This window comes from Chenopodium album, chromosome 17, assembly GCF_948465745.1.
Source record: "Chenopodium album chromosome 17, dcCheAlbu1.1, whole genome shotgun sequence".
Taxonomy (NCBI): Eukaryota; Viridiplantae; Streptophyta; class Magnoliopsida; order Caryophyllales; family Amaranthaceae; genus Chenopodium; species Chenopodium album.
In genome coordinates, this window is record NC_137850.1 from 26,028,061 (window position 1) to 26,051,087 (window position 23,027).

Consider the following 23,027-nt stretch of genomic DNA (forward strand, 5'->3'; position numbering starts at 1 on the left):
GTCGTATTGAGATCACATTGAAAGCTAAAAGCCTTTAAGGAGTGAAGGTATAGCTGTAATGATTGATTAATTATGTCTTGTGCCTTCTTCTGTCATCTGTACTAGTGTAACTGCACATTATCTAAGTTTCTTACTTGATGGTTATGCTCTTTTTGCCAACTAAATTGTGAAGATATTTCTTAGTATAAACTTTACAATCTAAGGAGTATAATTAAAGGTTTCCAATTTGATTTGATATGGACTTCTATTAACTATGTATATGTTAAAAGGGTGAACTAAACAAGACCCAAGTGGTAGTATCTAAATTCTAAAGCACTTAAGGCCTATATATATATATTTTTTTTTGTACACATATTATATGTTTAAATGATATGGGAAGTATCAAACTTTGAGTTATTTGCCCCTGCATCCTTTAGATACTGACAATAAGATGTAAGCTACATTTAACATTTTACTTATATCCATGATAATATGTTTTAATTTTTATCTTCATAGTAATATTTAGCTCACATTGTTCAAATTTTAATGTACAGGTTTATGTGATTTGATATCCTTGAGCACAAATTGGTTAACTTTATTTGAATGCTATGCTACCTTGAAGTAATTGCATAATTTTTAATTCGTAGATCGACATAACTTTCAAGCTACAGGTCAGTTCCTTGTTTAAAGTAGTTCTTTATCTTCCTATTTGCTACTATGTTGGAAATAGACTATAGCTAACTTTTGACTTATGTCACTGGTGTTCTTATAGATGGATCACCTCTATTTGAAAAAAGTATGCAAAAAATTCTCTTAGAATCACTGATGATGAACATGCTCAGGTGCTCTATTTGTTTTTCAAAAAAAGTTATATATCTTTTGGCTATCTTTGTTGTATTTGATGGATTCTAGGTTTTATTTTTAATTCCTTATGTCTTCTTTTTCCGATCTCTTGTCTTCTTGTTTAATGTCTAATATTGCTAATTTTTTCCTTGTATATATATTTATGATTTTTTTTTTGACTTTTTTTTCCTCAACTTTCATGCATAAGGAATAATCATGACACTTTATCTTTCTTTTGTGCTGAATCCTTAAATTTGTGCACTTTATAATAATCTTATAATGAATTTTGACAAATTTGTGTTGATTGTGTTCAGAATGATGAAGATAGAGTGATGTAATAATGTATTTTGAAGCTACGGGAAACATTTGTTGCATAAAGGAAAATTGATGAAAGCTCGTAGAAAAATAGAAGAAGTTTTTGTTTCTTAGAATTTTTATTTTGTATATATATCTATGTATTTGTTTAAGAAATCTACAACTTATGGTGTTGTATAAATATAGGTGGTAGATATATTCATTTATGTAATCAACATATATAAATTCTTATATATACCTATTTTTATTTAATTTTTTTTATTATTGATTATTTACTTTTTTTTATAAAAGTGTTACCAGTTGATTAACAACGTATTACAAGAAACGACAAAAAGTGATACAAAATATCAAGTAAAGTGGTACTATAGGTCATTAAATAATTGAAAATTGTTACTATAGATTGTAAAGTTTTACATGAAAAATGCAACACTTTAAAACTTATTCAAAAGGTATAGAAAAAAGTGATACATAATAGGACATTAAGTAACACTCGTGAAAGTGCTACTATAGGTGTTTAAAGTGTTACTTATGAGTATAGGTAACACGGGCAGATGTATCACCCAATAAAGTATTACCTTTGATCTATGATAACACTTTTACCACTTTACATAACACTTTTTGGATGTTACTTAAGGTTATTTATGTACTAGTGATTTATACAAATAAATTTGCTCTATTTTATTGAATTTTCATCAAATTAAGTGATTACATATAAGGGAAAAGTTCTGTAGGTTGTTAGTGTTGCTTTTAAATAATGGTGCTACTCATTATGGTATTCAATTTTTGTGCTAACTAGAGGATAGGAATTTTTAGCATATTACTAAGAATATGAAACAACCTCTAGCTATTTGGAATTTAAATTGTTTAATGGTGGTATTGTTCCGAATTCGAGGTAGCTAGGCTAATTGGTGGTGATATTTAATGAGTATTTATATAGGAGTTGAGCTAGATAAAGCTTGATTATGGTAGAAATATAATTTTTCTTTTTCTCCTATGATGTATTTTCTCATGGCAAGACATGTGATGTTATGGTTTATGAGTCGTAAATCATTAAATGGGTATTTCTCCAATTATGATTAAAGGCATATTCATAAACTTCATCATTATCTTTAAAATTAGTGACCTCCCTTAATTTTTATTACTAGTGAATATATAGTGTTAAGGATAGGAGGATAGGTTGTAGCTCTGGTGGTTAAATCAATTTAAAAATTCTATCTCAATATATTTAGGTGTGAGCAATTAATGTAATGTAATCTGATTTTAATTTCTGTAAGTGTGAGCAATTAATGTCATGTAATCAAGATTTGCATAAGGTATTATAAAAACTAAACTGACCTACTTGTTGGGTAATTGTAGGGAATATTTCAAGCATCCCACACTTAAGCCCCACTGTGATCATACACTTAAGCATGGTGGCGCCTAAAGGAAAGGAAGCTAAAGCAAAACAGTCGCCAACAAATTTTAGAAACTTGTAAAACGTTCACAGGGTGAAGGTTACACCCCTTCACGATCCAAGAGATCGCTAACTCCATAGTGGTCCTGAACCATGACTGGATATTCGAGTGAAGGTACAAATCCAACCTAAAAGAGATTGAACTTGCCCTAAATAGGCCTCTACTTTGTTCTTCTCATATTCATGTGCGCTTTCTAACAAACATACAATCAATACATTAATCCTAAACCTGTTTAATCTATGTTGGTTGAATAATAATGCACAAACAAATCTATTATTGGCGATCACTTGAATTAAAATCATATTAGCCTAAATAAAATTATTAATTATCTTACTAAGCATGATTTCAAGTACAAATTCCCTTTAAACCTGCAAGAGAGGGCGTGATAAAGCAATAACAATAATATCATGCAACATATAATATTGATACAACAAATCATCATTATCATAATATCAATATCAAAGCATGATAATTTTAGCAAGATCCTAGGCATGATATTAACATGATTAATTAGAGTCCGTACTTTATCATTAAAATCAAATTAAACCTTTTAAGTTACTTGTTTTATTTCAACTAAAAATACTTTACCTTTTCTAAATCAAATAAAAATATAATTATTAGTCCTAATCTCTTTAGAACTTATAATACCCTTCTTGATTATTCTAGAAGATTAAAGTAAATCCTAACTACTTTAGGAATAATAATTAATGGACCCTCCACTTGATCATTGGGTCGCCCATAAAACTCATTTAAGATCCAATTTAGTATTTAGGTCATAACTTCCTCATTATTCATCGGAATTAGGCTTATAATATATCGTTGGAAACCTTTTTTCGAGCCCTATCCAACTACACAATTATTGGACCCATATCATGGACAAAACTAAATTGGACCGGACATTTTTCATAAATAGAGTACGAAAAGAAAGAAAACAGAAAGAACTATTTTTATTAAAAAATGAGGGATCACGAGACTCTTTCACATTTCACTTCGTTCGATAGTCAATGACGTGAAAAGTACTCATCATTGAGTTTGGTTTTTGGGGAGACACAATCAGGTGTCTACAGTAATAAATGTTTTAAATTTTAGAGCACATGTACAAAGAAGCTCTAGACTTGGATGACAACAACATAGAGTACCATGAGAACACTCCTAACGATACTAAGGATGCTTATGAAGAAGCCATCAGAAATAGCAGCACAACACCTGATACATATGATGTTGATAATTTATCTGTCTGTGAATTTTTTCTCTGTTTTGGACTTAGTTTAATATTGTTTTGTGGTATGCTAGGGCGTCCTTAATGCATAGTTATAAGTTTTGGTCAAACCCATAAAATTTGATTTTTTGTATAAGTAATTTATGAGATTTCCCTTTATACAAAAAACTGGTACAAAGATCACACCCATAATTCAAATTAAATCTTCAATATTCTTAGTTAAACTTTTTTTGAAATGGGTTACTTTTATGTCCTTTACGGTTATTTTATGTTATGTTAACATTGTTATTATAAATTCTCTAATTTTTTTCCCTTTTGAGTTGAACCAAATTATTTTGTGCACTACATACACACATCGAATTTGATAAATTAGAAAATGCAATGTAAATCATCTCTAAAATTCATATGCTACATTAATTTAAGTTAAATGTAAGTATTATGTTATGATAAGTAGTTTGACTTTTATAATAAGTTATTTTAATGTAATAATTTTGTTATGTAATCTTTTATTTAAATGTAAGATATCAGTTAGGTGTGAACAACTTATATGATTTTTAAGTGTTAAATGATTTATATAGTTCCTTAGGTATGAAAAATTTCGTAGGGTCAAAATAATATTTAAAGGTAAGCAAATATTTAGGTGTGGAAATTAGTTCTTCAACCAAATACTTTAAATTGCTATTTAACTTTCTATTTAAATAATAATGTAAGAATAAACTAATATAATCTATTGTTTTACTATACAAACACAAATTCCTTTACTTTTTTTTTCTCATTTTTTAAACTTCCAAATAGTTTTCAAATTAAGTTTAATGCAATTTTTAAAGTTCAACAAATATGTCAGCAATAATAACCACCTTAATTGACTTTGGTTACCAAAAACATTTGCTATATGGTCCATGCGCAAACATTTGCTAAATGGTCCGCAAGCATCACGTGCGGCAAAAACAACTAGTCTAATTTAAAAAAAATTGTGTTGTTCAATTTAATCGAATAAAACTAGCATTTAATCTAGTTTTATATTACACATCATTGCGTTTTGTTAAATGTGATTGTAGATAAACTTAAAATTTTGGTATTGTAGACACCTAAAAATGTCTCCTTAAAACCAAACCCAGTGATGAACAATTTTTCGCCGCCATTATTGGTTGGGTCGAGTACTCAATATCAGGAGTGGTAGCTTAAAACCCATATTCAATCCAAAACAATCAACAAATCAGTAAATCAGTCCAAATATTTATTCAAACATAGTCCAATCCATATTTCAGCCAAAACCTTTTTAATCAATGTAATTTATTTATTAATTGAGCCCAATAATAAATATTAAAACCCTAAACCTAAAATAGGTCAGGAATAGGTGAAATGGCGCCTAATTTTCCCGTAATTAATGAAGAATAAAAGATAAAAACGAATTTTAAACGTAACAGAAAAATCATTCCCGTGCCATGGTGGAAATGTCGCGCCACAAAAGAGATTGTCGTTCCACACGACAATTTCTTTGATCTGCTTTTATCTTTTTACGCGCTTCGACTTCTTAAACTGATAACATTTACTGCCGCGACACGTCACGTCTATCGTGACATGGCAATTTGCGCCGTGACACGACAAATTTTAGGCTACCTTCTCCGCGATGCTTCATTTCTAGGGTATTAGACCTCACTCCTCTCATTTCCTTTATAAATATGAGGCTAATTTCTTAGTTTTGAGGCACTAATTAATTCTTTCTCTCTCTCTCTCTCTCTATCTTTATCTCTCTCTCTTATGCTCTAGCTTAAATACTTGCCTCCCTTAGTCTATCACAATATATCCCTTAACCACTCCCCAGAATCCGTACTTCACCCGAAGTTCTAAACATAAACTTAGGTGTGAAAGATAGAATTGTTTGAGGGTTTGGTCCCAAATCAACTTTAATTTCATTAGAATTAATTTCCATTATTATTATTGATTTTCCTTGAAGTTACTAACGGGTTTATTGTTTTATAGTTGAAAACAAACACAATCTAAGTAAGGAATCATGTTCCTTTTTTTCCTTTTATATTTCTAACGATTTTTGTTATGTTTTTAATAAGTAAATTTGTAAATTATTACCTTAAAAAGAGGAACTTTATGAATTACTACCCCTAAAAAACAGTTGTTAATTACTACCCTTAAATCTAATTAATTCTAGTAACCACTACCTTTTTCCCTAATCTGCCTACATAATCATTTAATGACATCATTATTCGTCTAAATTGTAATTAATAACTTTTAAACCTTAATTAATTAGATAAACCCTAGCACCACCTCTGGCAGCTCACCCGCCATGAATCTCGTTCCCCTTTCGATCCCCCACCGCAAAAACCACCCTCCCGTTCCCCTACCACGAAATTCAATCTAATCCCCACTCGTTCCCCCGCCACAATTACCACCTCCCTTTCGCTTCCCACTACAATTCCCACCCCCACCCCTTCCCCTACCATGAAACTCATCCCCCTTATGTTCCCCCACAATGAATTGCAGCCCTATCACGTGGATGGGCTGTTTTCGGGGTTTGAGGGAATGGGAGAGGTGGTAGTTGGGGTTTGGGAAAAGGGAGGGGATAGGTTTTAAGGGTTGGGGAAAAGGGAGGGCGATAATTGCGGTGGGAGAATGGGAGAGGGTAGGTTTTTTGGTAGATGACTAAGTGGGGGATGCATTTCGGGGTGGGAGAGCTGCCGGAGGTAGTAAAGGGGAGTTACCGTAGTTGGTGTGGAGGTGGTGCTAGGGTTTATGTAGTTAATTAAGGTTTTAAAGCTTCTAATTATAATTTCATAAATTAATTATGTCATTAAAGTCTTAATTAGGTTGATTAGGAAAAAGGTAGTGGTTACTAGAATTAATCGGTTTTAGGGGTAGTAATTAAATTCTTTTTTTTAGGGGTAGTAATTCATAAAGGCCCTCTTTTTTAGGTAGTAATTCACAAATTTTCCTTTTTCATATACTAATTAATCGTTGTTGTTATGGTTAAATTGCTTTCAATATTTATGTTTATTCTGTTGTTTATTGTTAATCACCATATTGCATGATTAAAGGAAATATGTAACTGAATATAACGCCTAATAAGATAATTTGGACAACCAGTTTAGGTTCCATTTTAATCTTGTTATTTAATCAAGTGATTACAAATATTTTAGAATTATGTGTGCATTAATATTCAACTAATTTAGCCTAATTTAGTTTAGATCAAATTGAATCTTTGTTTGTATGTCCTTTGAGATTGCAGGTATTACTTTTCACAATAAGAATCGAGTAGAGGTCAATACGGGCGAATGTGACTACATGACTCACATCGTACCATCATCCCCGATCCACCTTTCATGGTTTCGAACCATATGTAGTTATAAAACTCATGGATTATCGTTGTCTCTTTATCGTGGTTTCCTTATAATGATCCGTGAATGGTTTATAAGTTCCTTAAAAACTTGTTGGCGGCTCCCTACTTTGCTTTGTCCCTAATAGTACATGTCAATTCCCACTTCCTATGATTGCCAAGCATATTCACAACATGCTAAAATAAGCGCACTTCAATTGACACCTACATATACGCATAGGCATAAGTCGATATGCGGACCGTCAACAAATTTAAATATTCTTCTATGTTAGTTTATAGATTACTTCGTGTTAGGAATAGCAACGGATCGGATACTTGGATGTGGCTAAATCCGAATCCAATCTGAATCCGAGTCCAAATCCGATCCAACTCATAATTTTCGAATCCGAATCCGGTCCTTTAACACGGACCTTCGATATAATCCGAATATTTTTTTTATTTTATTTTTTTTGTGATGTCATATACCTATAATTGCTTATATTGTCATTCCAAGTAAAGTTTAAACATAACATATTTAAATTATGAACTAAGTTACATAAGAAAATTTTGCTACAAAACAAGCAAACAATTGTCCCAAGTTATAAAGAATATGCTCATACTCTCGGATTCGGACTCGGATCGTACTCCGTCGGACTCTTCGTAGGGTCCAATTCCGATCCGCCTCCTATTCGGATTCGGATCTATTTTATCAGATTTGGATTCGAACTAATTTTAAACGGATTCGGATCGGATTTTTTTTTCTTCGGATTGAATCGGATTCGAATCGAACTTGGATTAAATTTCCATCCCTATTTCGTATAAATTTACAATATAGTGAACATTTGATATAGTCCAAAAAAGAAACAAAAAAAAGATGTAGTCCATTTGGGCTCATTACTGAATATTATTAAAAGCAAATGTGGACTTTTTACAAATCAAAGAATTAGTAGTTCCTATGAAATTCATAAATGTCACAATTTGAAATATTGGATATTCCACTTACGAATGTCTACCGTAATAATTTACATGAATCGTTTACTAAAAGTCCAACTCGATTTAATGTTTAAACCCTAGGATTCATAACAAAACATCATTCAAGATTATATATCCAATGAAGTTAGCATATACTCTCTCCGTTTTTTTTATTTGCATCACTTTCCTTTTTGGGGTATTTTTTTTACATGCATCACTTCTATTTAGGGTAAAAAAATACCCCAATTAAGTGGTCCAATCCCATAACAACACGTGTCCCAATCAAGAGGCTGAAAGGAATGGTGTCCTTCGAACAAATGTATTATTCTGATAGCGGGTTCAGAATTATTAGAAAGCTAATATATTCAGTAAGGTCAAGTGATCGGAATGCCTGCGTGGAGGCCGCTTCCGATCAGTAATATTAATATAATTAATATTACAGCTTAATCTTGACTGAACCCTTCGGGTCACACCCAAGCAAATATATGCAAACCAACTCGACGAATTAATTCGGAAGAAATTAATTCGTCGCCTGAGTGTTAAATATTTAGACGTCGGTAATTCGAGCTTAGAGTGTCGAAACCGATCGTCGGAAGTCGAGTCTAAAATGATAAAAGACGAGACGCGCAAAATAATAATAAATCGACCATATTCCCGAAAATACCCCTAGCATCGGTGTGCCCCGAGCATCCGAATGCTAGGGGCAAGACGAGCTAGCACACCGTGCTAGCAGCCCCGGCCAGCCGCGACTAGGCACAGCAGCAGCCGCGCCGTGCCACGGCAGCAGCCGCAGCCGCACCAAACCGCAGCAGCAGCCGCACAGCAGCAGCTGGTGCGGGCTAGGCTCGGGTCAGGTGCGGGCTGGGCTCGGGCCAGGTGCGGGCTGGTGCGGGCCAGGCTCGGGCTTGGCTCGTGGCTTGTCTCGGGTCATAGGGCCATGAATAAGGGGAAGCTTGGAATATGGGAGTAAGTGGGAGAGGACATGTGTCACAAGGAGAGTATTGAGTGGGGAGCAAGTATGGTCCCCTACTCTCCATGTGGTCCTCACCAACCCATCTCACATGGTAATGCCACTTGTAGATTTATTATTAGTTTGCAATTTTAATTTAATTTAGCTTTAAATTAATTTTATTTTAATTTAGGTTGATTTATTTTCTCATAATTGCAAAATAATTGCTTTTTAGTGTGAAAATTTTATTTTTGAGGCTTCCTAAGTGTTAAAGATTCAATCTTTATTTGTGATAAGTGATTGAAACTTTGAAAACCACTAAATTCCATATTATTTTGAGTTGAACATTGTTGTTTTAGTCATTTTGAGTTGATTAGAAACATAAAGTTTCGATTTTTGTGATAGAAATTTGGTTATCTTCATGTTGGAAGATATAATTTTCAAGGATTCACAAATTTTAGATGTTGGAATTTTCATTTGAACATTAAATTTCATATTTTTCCAACTTCTCTTTACTTTGTCAAATTCTCAAGTTTAATTTAAATTGATTAAATTGAAAGTGAGAAATTACCTCTATTTTATTTTGCACCAAGCTAAACCAATTTAATTAAAGATGGTTCTTGGAATTATTTTGGTTATTGCACTTTGAAATTTTATTAAGTTAGACTTGTTTAAAATTTTATGTTGCTCACTAAATTAGTTCTAAAATTAATTTAGAATTAATTATTTTTGTCTCGCGGAAATGGGATCAAATCCCAAGGTAGTAGCACGCAAAACGAGGCAATGCACCACCATGGCGAGCCGGGCTGCACAACAGCCCGCATATGGCTGCCACGGTGGTTGCGCCGCCTCGATAGTGGGCCACACGCGCGGCAGCAGCCACGCACAGCAGCAGCTCACGCGCGGCAGCAGCAGCCACGCGCGGCTGTGCTGTGGCAGCGGCTCGCGGTCTTGTGCCGTGGGTCGTGTGTTCGTGGTCTTGTTATGTGCGTATGCTTGGTGCGGTGACTAGCCGTAGTAGGCTTGATGTTAACTGTTTTGCCGTTTATTTATTTTAATTAATTTTGTTCATTTTAATTAAAATTTTGGGAGGCTAGGCCTCGGGTTTTGAGCGGCGTTGGCAAAATTTCATTTTGACAAGTTTGGGTGCTACCGACTTAATTAATTGGATTAATTAAGGAAATGCGGAATTTAGTGGGAGCTTCAATTATTAATGACATTATTTCTATAATCGGTTAAACAACTTTGACTAGTTTTAATTAGGCGTGTTAATCGGATTAACGACATAGTTACTAGTGCGCGCGTTGTTTGAATGCATTTTACTTGTTGTTAATTTTGTAAATTGCATGGGCCATTCACAAATAGTGAATGGATGAATGGAATATATATTTTCTCTCTCTCACACAGGTTTTATGAAATGGCAACTAGTGGGACCCGACTAGGATAGTAAATACGGACTACGTGCCGTTATGTATTTTTGTTAATCTAAATACGGTCTATGCACCGTTAAGTATTTTTGTACTTTAATATTTAGATTATTCCTAGTTATAGACACTAGTTTTTGCATAGTTGGTTAAGTCTTGAAAAGGGCGTATATTGGAAGACAAAGCCTTGAAATGCAAATGAAGACCTTTTGAAGATATGAAGATTTCAAGGGGTCATGCTAGTTGCCAATATGCATTTATTATTTCGCTTTATATTTTATGGTTATATACATGTGTGTGAAATATTCGTTAGATGCATGTTTAGGTTTTCTTGATGTTGCGATGATTAGTTAAGTTCACTTAAATCAACCAACATAGAAATCCTAGGTCCCTAATAATATTGAGTAAAACTTGCCTTTCCAAAACAACACTTACTAATCGGACGATGGTGATGGTAGGCTACGCCAAAGCGAGGTGCCATCACTCCTCTAAAGGGCATAAGGCACACCGGGTGTGCACGTTGGTTTTGGTTTAACTCATCGGTATGAGTGAGGAGTCCTTACATACTGTGGCAAAAGAGACACATCGTTAAAGATGCATTAGATGCGACGATTGTCTAACCAAGAGTGGCTTAGAGCCATTAGCAAGGCAATGCTTACCGAAAAATTTGAGTGTTTAAGACAAGCCAAAGCATGCTTAACCACTCTTTGTTTCTTCGGATCTTGGAATCGCCTTATTTTCGCCAAATAGGGACAATTTTTATGCGTAAATAAGACGTTTAATAAGATTGAAGTTTGCATGAATGCTATTAAATTTCAAACTTATTATGTTCTTGATAAATGGATATACTTTGCACTTATATTTATAGTACTCTAAATCAAATAATATTGTTTCCATGATTGGTAAAGGAAATCCTTGAGAATAGTTCTCAAAGAAAGGAAAAGCATTTCTAAAATACAATTCTCATAAATGACTTTTATAACTAAGTCCGGAAGGACGGTTGGACATCATGTATTCAAAATACTAGGTAGTTTTGATAGAACATGAGGTATTGAGTTGCAAACTCAAGATTGTCAATGTTTGACAACAAACGTATCTTTTCGCATCATACATAATTGAGTAGGACTCATTGATGTAGTAATTCGAGTAAGAATTAATGGAAAAGATGGAACTTTGTTTTACGGCGCACTAGGTGCTTGATTATGCCTAACAAAGTATAAGAGTCAAGGTACTTAAAAAAATGATTCTTAAAGTAAGATTATGAGATATTGTATGATAAGAAATATAGGAAAGAAGGAACGAAGAAAAGGAATTAGATTTCATTTCAACTCATGAGTTCATGTTATTGTAGTTTACTTAGCAATTCGTTATCTTCACAAGTATCGGATACTGCTTGAGTGTTCCACTATGATAGTGACCTCAAACTATTGAAGTTAAGCTAAGTTATCGACTTACAAGCTTAGAATGAAGCAAGAAGAGCTACATCAGTTGTAAGGTCGTATGTTTTGTTTAAAGACCTTTTAAGCCAAAGGCTGGAACAAGTAATGGTTATTATGTTCCATAATCAGTAATTAATCCGTTTACACAAGGAAAGACTCACATTCAAAGTAATGAGCAATAGTTGCAAGATTTATTTGAATGGGATGGTTATCCAAGCGTTGAGTTAAGAATGCTTGATTATAAACAAACATTTCTCTAACATGATAAACTCACTATGTTTAAGTCATGGGCTTGATTTGCGTTCCAAACATCTTTAGAAATGTCACATCGACAAGAATGTACTCAAGGCTCTATTAGATAGGCTCTTGATAGTTGCTCGAATTGGAATCGTTCTAAGACAAGAAAGTCTTACTTGTTGAAACCGACAAAGCAGAGAGCTATTGTTCTCAGTATAGACAATTGACTCCGAAGGCTAAAGAGGATTCAATTACTTCAACGTTTCACAAAGAATTTGAAAGGATATGGCTATATTCATCAAATGTGAACAAACTTGACTTGAGTAGCTCAAGAGTTCAGTGAAGTACAGAATCGACTTGGCAAGATATCAAAACGTCTAGATTAGATCGAGCGATGTTTGCTTGAGCCAAGCGTGACTATTTCAAAGTTATGAATGGAAAATTTCATAAATAACTCCACAAAGAACATGGTGTGTCTTCACGGAGACCTCGGTGTCATTTGAAAATGACTCGAACGATGATGGTTCACAACCCTTCCTATAAAGTTCTTAAAGATTTGCACAAATGACTAATGTTACACTAAACAAAATGTCGAAGCTAAGAAAGGACGCCATATTTAGTTATGGATAAAAATAACTTCTAAAAGTCTTTTCAAGTATATGTCTAAGGCTCTTAGTCTCAGTGGGAGTTCACTAGCTCAGTGGGAGCAAAGTGGCTCAGTGGGAGCTAGGTGACTCAGTGGGAGCTGAATGGCTCAATAAAGACTAAGATAGCTCAAGTAGGAGCTAACTGTTTGTTTCACAACGAACTTTTACCCAAAGAAAATATACATGTCTCTTTGTAAGCATTCAAGTGAGACTACGGGTATTACCTCCACATCCTAATTGAGAACAAAAATTGTTAGTTGCTCTACGTAGTGTCTTTCTGGAAAGTAACACGTTTCCAAAATGACAAGTGGGAGGAAAATGAACTCGATAACCATCGAGCTTAGCAACAAACTAGAACTGAGAATTTCGGAAGACCTTAAAGGACTTCATGATAATGCTTGATCAAGAATACTCAAAAGGAATTTACAAGTGCCTTAAAAGAGAATTCATTACTCATAAAACATTAAAGATGTTGGAGTAAGATCAACATAACAAAAAGGCTTTGAAAGCGCCTTAAAACTCAGTGTTTGATGCAATTGCCCCGTATAGGTATAGAATTCACCAAAGGCTTGGATTGAATCCTATAAATTTTCTATTAAGTTAGAAATAAACCTAAGACTTACAAGCAAAGGAATAATGTCTTGTAAGATAGCTACGACAAATCCAACTTCCGAATAATGGTTAAAAGCCATGAAAATCCGAAATAGACTCCATGTTTGAAAATCATGTTTTAAACTTGATTAATTTGCATGAAAGGTGAAAGACCCATCGATTGCAAATAAGTTTTCAAGGAGAAAATTAACAAATGTGGAAATGTATATGCATACATAGCTAGATTGGTTGTAAAGGATATAATTAATTTCAAGGAGTTGATTTTAATAAAATCCCATTCACCAATTGGAATGCTCAAGTCTATTCGTGATTGATCTAGCAAAATTACGCATATGAAATATGGCAAAATAGATACCAAAACCGCCTTCCCAAAATGGAATTTTGGAAGTGACTATGGAATAGTCTAAGGGTTTTGAAAATCTAAATAATGCTAGATTTGAAAGCGAGCACATGGAATCCGTCATGGGATTAAAAGAAGCATTGCATGAAGGAATTGGAACGTGTTTTCTCATAGAGTTAATGAGAGGATTGACTTATGGAGAAACATAGAAATTCTGATGAACAAAAAGTTTAGTGGGAGCAAAAGTAATGGTCCAACAAGATGTTTACGAACTCTATTGTGAAACAACTATCAAATGCTAAATGCTTAGATTTGAAAGTATTTTCGACAATGGACCGAGCTAAAGACGATACTTAGTACATGTTGGGAATTAAGTTCTATGGTATAGACTTAATTAAAATGTTTGAATGAGTAAAGGAAATTACCATGTTAAACATGAAGGACTTTGAAAGGCTTTCGACCCATATGTATGAAGCTAAGTAAATGTTTGAACTAAGTATAAGCTAGGCTAAGTACTAAATCAAACAAGAAAGACTCTAGTAAGAGACTTTCAATCATATCATATAGCGAACAATTTGGCAAGACTCAGTGAACTGTATGAGCTAAAGGTCACATGGATGGAATAAAATTGAGAATCTTTCTAGAATTAAATCCATCATGTAAGGCTATGATATGGAATCGTTAGATGACTTACATGCTTAGAGCATGTGAAGTACGTATATAATACCAATCAACATTAATCTAAGTATTAGATCATTAGATTATAGCCAAGAACATCCAAAGAACTTAGATAAGTAGATGGATGAGTTCTTGACGCATGGAAACAAATATAATTTGAGTTTTGATGTTGCAAGCACAAACCTTAACAAGGATTAGTTCCTTAGCAAGGAAGCCATTTATAAACACGAGGCAAGAAGTGTCGTGGCTTGAGAATGGTAACATGGATGTGCATCCATGTATAATGTGCGGGAATTTAAGGAAAATTTCCATGATCACAAGTGATTAGGGTATCCCAAATCGTTGTGAGTCGCTTGGAGTAAAACCCAAGCGAGGCATCATCGAGGAGTCTACTAAAATATATGTTGAGAATATTGTTGCCTTAAAGGCAATAATAAGATAGATGTTAAATGGAAAAGTTCGTTGTTGAACATTAATGATTGTAGGTTGTCAAGTAGAAGGTCTCAAATCATGAAAATGAGTGGGAGCCATTGCTTGGACAATAAATCCTGAATCACATGTAATCCATTAACACTCTCAAAATTTTATCATCTTATTATGGAAATGGTGGATAATGAAGATGCTAAGGTTTGCAAAGTAATTATGACTAAACCTATGCAATAAGTGAACAACAACATTCATAACTGCATGAAAGAAATCAAGCATATCAAATATGAGTGTGATTTCTATGAATGTTTTATGAAGAGTACTACTCTTAAAACATTTGGGAAAAACCATTTATCATAAGATGAAACATTGTGAAGTTTCATAGTGGAATAAAATATTTCTAACTATTCCACAAAACTATTTAGTTGTGGTTTAGAATTAAATAATGAGTCCATTCGATTTTCATAAATATTCAAAATAGGGTATCAAGTCAATAGCTTGGATAAAGAAACACCTATTGAGTGAACGTTGAATATTTTAATCGAAAATTATCCCTAATCAAGGTCGTATTTTGTGGACGAATAATGACCATCAGAGATTAGTGTGTAGTATGATTTGTAGCACAGTTTCTTATGCTATGAGGATACAAGTCATTTGCACAGGTATTGGTTTAGAACCATACTGGACAGACCTATGAGGATGCTTTAAGAGATTAAAAATCGTCATAAGTATTTTCTCATTATTACTATCGGAACTCTTTTCCTTTGACCATGAGTAGTGGGAGATCTCTTGTTTGAGTACTGGTCCGCTTTGGTATCCGCCAAACGTCTGCCGTAATTGGGGATTATAAAGACGGATATCGGGCGGGTGAGTCCTCTTAGTAAGAGAAGCTACATTACAAGACTGGAAATGTTCCCCTACTAACAATACGGAACATGTCTTGTTGTTTACAAGGCCTATCGAAGAGCGAGACTGTGAAAAATGCATGGCCGTGTTCAGATGGATTTTAGAAATCATCTGCTTATTGACAGTCAAACTCGGATTTCGAGAAACACTTCTGGACGTAACAGAGATGACTAGTAATCTTACTCTATAGTTCATGAAGAGACATGAAGAGACATAGGATAAGGGTTATACACTAAATGCACACTTGTCCGGAAGGACAAGTGGGAGATTGAAAGGAATGGAGTCCTTCGAACAAGTGTATTATTCTGATAGCGGGTTCATAATTATAAGAAAGCTAATATATTCAGTAAGGTTAAGTGATCGGAATGCCTAGGTGGAGGCCGCTTCCGATCAGTAATATTAATATAATTAATATTACAACTTAATCTTGACTGAACCCTTCGGGTCACACCCAAGCAAATATATGCGAACCAACTCGACGAATTAATTCGGAAGAAATTAATTCGTCGCTTGAGTGTTAAATATTTAGACGTCGGTAATTCGAGCTTTGAGTGTCGAAACCGATCGTCGGAAGTCGAGTCTAAAATAATAAAAGACGAGACGCGCAAAATAATAATAAATCGACCATATTCCCGAAAATACCCCTAGCATCGGTGTGCCCCAAGCATCCGAATGCTAGGGGCAAGACGAGCTAACACACCGTGCTAGCAGCTCCGGCCAGCCGCGGCTAGGCACAGCAGCAGCCGCAGCCGCACCAAACCGCAGCAGCAGCCGCACAGCAGCAGCTGGTGCGGGCTGGGCTCGGGTCAGATGCGGGCTGGGCTCGGGCCAGGTGCGGGCTGGTGCGGGCCAGGCTCGGGCTTGGCTCGTGGCTTGGCTCGGGTCATAGGGCCATGAATAAGGGGAAGCTTGGAATATGGGAGTAAGTGGGAGAGGACATGTGGCACAAGGAGAGTATTGAGTGGGGAGCAAGTATGGTCCCCTACTCTCCATGTGGTCCTCACCAACCCATCTCACATGGTAATGCCACTTGTAGATTTATTATTAGTTTGCAATTTTAATTTAATTTAGCTTTAAATTATTTTGTGGAATTTCATGATCCCACATTAATGGGATATAAATTCCCACTCATACTTTCCTCTATAAATACCAACTTTGGGATTTAGAGTAGAGTGCTTGAGTGGGAGTTAAAAAGAGCATTCCATAATTTTTGGGAAAACTCTTAAACTCACATAACACTCGGGTTTAGGTCGGACCTTGCTAACCCCAAGGTAGTAGACCTTAAAGTTGTGTTCGCCCATTTGTGGGTGGATACCGTCGGAGGCGCGACGCTTGACGTGCTAGTAGCTTTCAAGTAAGAGCCCCGTGTTTTGGGCGAAGCTCGCTTCGAGGGTAAGATTCGTTATCTTTTCTTTGTGAATATTTATTTATGCTTTGTGATTTTAATTATTGCGAGTGGTTCCTCGGGAGGGGTTGTTTCTGCGGTGAGTCGGACTCACCAAACCCCAACAGAGGCAACACGTGTCCCTATAAGAAGATAACACATGTCAATCATAAGAGCACCTGAAAAAGAAAGTTAAGGCCTCCTGACATTAGGAGGCCCAAAATCCTTAAATGCCGCAAAAACGGCGGCTTAGAGGGACACGTGCCCTTCACTGTTTGCGCAGCCAATCGGAGCTCAATTTCCTTGGTCACCAATCCTAAAGGGTCACAAATTCCCACCCCTATAAATACCTCAATCATTTATGATGGGAGGGGTGGATTGTGACATAACCTTGAAAAGAGCATTAAAAGCTCCAACTTATCTCTACTTTCTTTCTCTAGCTTTCTGAATTCCGGTTACTAACTTAACATTTGGAGGCGAATATTCCGGCATCGGAATATTCGTGTTTTGCAGGTGTTCGAGCCATCCCGTTCGAAGAGCGCGACCAGTATCCCAAGGGATTCTAAAAAAACCCTGAAACATTTGGCGCCGTCTGTGAGGATACTCGTTCGTTATGGAAATACATGGTTAGACACCGAACACAAGTCCTGCTCCTGGTGAGGACGGACATGTAGAGGATATAATTGAAACAATCAATTCTAGTGATCCTCTAACCACTTCATTTCATGAGGCCGAGGATCCTCCCGTAAATGCTGGTTCACTTAAGCTCGCCTTGAGCATGCTTCGGAGGGAGCTTGAGGGTAAGATGCCTTCTTCATTTAGGCTACTGCCCAAAAGAGGATGAGAAGGCACTAAAAAAAACCCAGACCAGGCGGTCAATGCTGAAGAAGCTGGGAACACCCTATTCCGTCGACATGAACGATCGTCGAGGGTGCCGCGGACAGATGTGATGTCTAGGCTCCTCGAGAAAATACAGTTGGCTGGGGAGCAGACCAGACAGCCTCAGAAGGAGATAAATAAGCTGTCTCAACATTGGAAGGATGCAAGGGAGTTTATACGGCATAAGCAGCGTGAACGAATAGCCTATTCGGACACAGCCTCTACGCCTACTATGCCGGATGATTTCTCAAACCATACCCCCTCCAAGCATACCAGCTCGGCCAGGACCAGCAGGAGTCAAGCTCATCGCACACAAACTCCAATTCCAATTCAAGTATTTTAATATCAGACACCCCAGAATTTCAATGCATTTCTGCCGCATAACCCCCCTATCTTTAGACAATACGGGAAATATGGCCAGCCATTCGACCAGGCAGCCTACCTGGCTGGACCGACCGCTCAACCTCGGCCCATTGATTGGCAAATGCGATTGTTAAATCTCGGTGACAAGCCGCCTCCGTTTTCTCAAGAAATTCTTAACTCCCCCCAACCAACAAAGATTAAAAGTGTACTTGTGGGTTCCTATGATGGTACAGGAAACTCGGAAGAACACGTCACTTCGTACAGAAATTTAATGTATTTGCAAAGTATGGATGATGCCACATGGTGCAGGTGCTTCCCGGCCACCCTTAAAGGCGTGGCGCAGGATTGGTTTAATAGCCTGCCGACCGAGTGCATCAGCTGCGTTACCACTCTCAGTCTATTTTTTGTTGGAAACTTCTCGTACAATATCCCCCCCCCTTAAGAAGACCAGCCTAAACTTGGCAACAATTGTCCAAGGAAAGACTGAGGGGTTGCGTTCATACGTTTAGAGGTTCAATCAACAGAAAGCCCAAATTTATATTCTGCCGGACGAAATGGCCTATTCGGAATTTCTCCAGGGATTAAGGCGCAATGGTTTCAAGTTTGATTTGGTCAGCAAAAAGGTTTGGACGTACGCAGGCGTGTTACGAGAGGTCGAAGCCTACATTGAAGCATCAGATTTTTGCTCCCTGACTAAAGCAGAACAACCGGCCAAGGGAGCTGAGAAGAAGCAACCTTCTCAGCAACACTCGACCGAGAATAAAAAAGAAGGAAACGACAAGCGAAAGGAAGTTTGGGTGGCCGACAGCTAGCAGACAAAGTCAAAAAAGGCCAAGACGTATGAGCCTCGGTATGAGTTCAACAAGGATTGTTACTCAATGCTAATGGAAATCAAAGATAAGTTTGAGTTCGAGAAGCCCCAACCGCTGAGAGGCTCGACCCAGTACCGCAACAAAAACAAGTACTGTCATTACCACAAGGATGTGGGACATGACACGAATGAATGCATCAATTTGAAAAAATTGGTGGATAAACTGGCCGAAAAGGGCATGTTGAATTTGTACGTCTTAAAGTCAAAATTCACGTACACTCGGACAAACAACAAATCCAAGAAGAAAAAGCAAAATGACAAGGAAGATGATGGTAACCGTACTGATTCTGGTTTTATGGCCATCATATCATGCGGCTTTGCCACACGTGATCCCACCATGAAGGGAATCAAGCAGGACGTTTGGAAGTTGGGTAATGTGATGCACGCCGATGGGGTGAAGGACGAGCCCTTCCCGGAGGTGACGGTCTGCGAGGCAAACCGAGGTGAGATAAAGGCCCCTCACAATTACCCTATGGTGTTTGTCATGAAGGTAGCTAACTTGAAGGTCGACCGGGTGCTAGTAGATACTGGCAGCTCGTCCGACATCATCAGCTTAGGATGTCTGAAAATTTTAAAGTTTCTAGAAGATTCTCTCCAGGTATCTCTCATCCGCTTGTTGGATTCGGTGGGAACGTCATTCACCCAGTCGGATGAATTGATTTACCCGTCTGATTTGGGAAGAAGGAAGAGGGAAGGGATATGGTCGTCCGCTTCCTGGTGGTCAAAGAGCTTACAAGCTACAATGTCATTATTGGTCGTTCGACTTTAACAGCCGCCAATGCAGTAATTGTACCTCACTTAATGCTGATGAAGTTTGAGCGGACGGATGGGAAGATTAGTACCATTCAGGGTAACCAAAAGATGGCAAAGGAATGCAATCAGTTGGCTGTGAAGCCAACAGCTAGAGGACGACCACGTTCGTCCGAGCTAAACTCAGATGAAGGGGTACTCCAAGGACAACAGATCGGACAGAAGAGCATCAAAAAAGAGCAGGCATAGCAACTAATGGTCGTCGGCTGACCAGAGGAGTTACGGCCACATCCGGCTGGTGATCACACGGACATAGTGCTCGATCCCAAACAGTGACGTAGGGAAAATGTAGGTCGTTAACTAATCCTCCCTAGTGTCAAACAATTTTATAATCACTTAACAAACCTAAATACAAGTAAAGAGGTAATTTAAGGGTCGAACCACAAGGAGCGGTAATGTTCAAATGCTTTCAATCAATGCCTAAGCTAGGTTGAAGTCTAAGGATAAAAGGTAAACATTAACCAACTAACAAAACAAACAACCAAGGAAATAAAACACTAGGAACGGGGATCAACAAGTAATCATGACAATTGTAGCGACTCGGGAACAACATGCAAATCAAAGGTTGCGAAGACTAAAGGTAAGAGCAATCAAAAGAGCTCAACAAGCTATCTCCTAAAGGTCTAACTAGCGCCAACTACGATAGAATCTAACTAGGAACGTCACTAACCGAAGTCAATCGACAATTATGAGCTACAAATCAATGGTCCGTATCAATGTAGACTCACAATATCTAGCATAATTCTGAAGACCTAATTGAATTACACACATGCACAATTTCCATTAATCACTTTAATCTCAACAATTAATCAACACAATTCCCAAATTAAGCACAAATAATCAATCATCCAAGTTTCACCCAATCCCTAGCCAAACAACTACTCTAACATCATCATCTAATCAATTAACAACTAAGGAAATAAAGAATCAATAATATATGAAGAACAACTACACTAATCAAGCATCAAACATCAAAATCAATCCAAACAAACTTGAATATTAAATAAAGCAATAAAATGAGATAGAGTAATTGTGATGATGATGATGATTGAAATGGCCTATTCGGTGGATAAACTGGCCGAAAAGTGCATGTTGAATTTGTACATCTTAAAGTCAAAATTCACGTACACTCGGACAAACAACAAATCCAAGAAGAAAAAGCAAAATGACAAGGAAGATGATGGTAACCGTACTGATTCTGGTTTTATGGCCATCATATCATGCGGCTTTGCCACACGTGATCCCACCATGAAGGGAATCAAGCAGGACGTTTGGAAGTTGGGTAATGTGATGCACGCCGAGGGGGTGAAGGACGAGCCCTTCCCGGAGGTGACGGTCTGCGAGGCAAACCAAGGTGAGATAAAGGCCCCTCACAATTACCCTATAGTGTTTGTCACCATTGAATCTTCTCGAGGCTTCATGCGTTCGCTAATGGCTTCGAATGAGCATGCAATATGATGATGATGAACACTAAGAGTGGCAGTTTCAAAAAGCACTTGACAGTGGGTTCAACACCCCATCTTCATGAGAGCACGGCTTGAGAGCGCAAGAGCTAGAATTGGAGAATCCGCTTCCTTGCATCTTGAGCTTTCCTATTTCCATGAGCTTGCTCCAAAATCATCTTCCACCTTAATAAACCACAAATATCAAGACTCAAACCTCGTACAATACCTATAACCATGAAAAGAGAGCAAATAAAGGAGAAAAGACTAGAAAAATTATAGAAATGCACAAAACCACAAAATAAGAGAGAAAAGGTAAAACAAAGAGAAAAATCATAAAACTAAGCATTTATTAAGAAGGAAAGCTATGAAAAGAAGGTAAAAACAACCTAAATACTCATCAAATGGGTGCCATTTATGACACCCATCAAACAGCCTGATTGGACGGTCAAGGTTGGTGTTGTGGTTGTGGGGCTGCTTGGAGATGGCCTGATAAAGCTGCTAAAAGAATTCAAGGATGAAAAACTATATATGTATCTTGCCATTTCAGAACACTGTACAGCTGAAAAACCATTTGCATACGCTTCCTCGGCTCGTCAATCCACTCAAGGATGAAAAGTCATATATGTATCTTGCCATTTCAGAACACTCTTTAAGTGTCGTCCTACTTGCTGAGAGGGACGACCACCAGATTCCTGTCTATTTCATTAGCCATGTACTGCATAACGCCGAGCTCAGACCAGCAACTTAAGAAGCCATTTGCAACTTTGGAAGCTAGTGGTCGGATGCTTAAGTGGGCTTTAGAGCTGAGAGGCTTCGACATCACGTTCGAGCCTAGAAAAGCGATTAAAGGGCAAGCCTTTGTTGATATCTTGGCTGAAACGCCTGGGCCGGATTTGCAGCCGGTAGGAGATCAAATATGGAAGGTCTATGTTGATGGTAGTGCAACGGCGACCGAGTGCGGTACTGGTATCATTTGTCAGTCTCCCGAAGGACATAAGTTTCAATACGCAATGAGATTTCAATTCCAAGCCTCCAACAATGAGGCCAAGTAAAAAGCCCTACTAGCCGGCCTTAAAATGTGTAAGGCGGTCGGGGTAACAAGGATTGATGTAAGTTCGGACTTTCAGCTGATAGTCAGCTAAGTGAATGGTGAATATGAAGCCAGGGAGCTGGCCATGATGAAATATATGCAGGTGTTAAAAGATGAGGTCTAAGGCCTCGAGCATTTCACGCTGCAACAAGTCCCCTGTTCAGAAAATTATCAAGCGGACACGCTCTCTAAATTAGCATCCTCGGCATCATATGATACTCCTAGATCAGTGTTTTGTGAAGTAAAAGAAAAGAGGATTATTGATGCTGAGCCAGTACAAATTATTGACAAAAGTTCCACTAGGATGGACGGAATCATTTCCTACCTAAGGGATGGGATACTCCCGGCCGATCCGAAAGAGAGCTTGCTGATGAAGAAGAGAGTGGCCTGGTTCCAGATGAAGAATGGGGAGTTATT

General features: G+C 37.1%; 1 protein-coding gene across 1 annotated transcript; it reads left to right on the top strand.

Annotated features, from left to right (window-relative positions):
* Positions 1-19,278: 19,278 nt before the first annotated feature.
* On the top strand, positions 19,279-20,264 carry LOC145588767 (uncharacterized). Its single transcript, XM_081645373.1, has 2 exons — positions 19,279-19,863; positions 19,950-20,264. The coding sequence occupies exons 1-2, from the start codon at positions 19,279-19,281 to the stop codon at positions 20,262-20,264; spliced, it is 900 nt and encodes a 299-aa protein (XP_081501499.1).
* The last annotated feature ends 2,763 nt before the right edge of the window (positions 20,265-23,027 follow it).

Excerpts from the sequence above, each read along its gene's own strand:
- LOC145588767 (XM_081645373.1), top strand. The coding sequence starts at position 19,279 with ATGGAAATCAAAGATAAGTTTGAGTTCGAGAAGCCCCAACCGCTGAGA. Across the intron at positions 19,864-19,949 it reads TTCTAGAAGATTCTCTCCAG|GAAGAGGGAAGGGATATGGT; the intron begins GTATCTCTCATC and ends TTTGGGAAGAAG.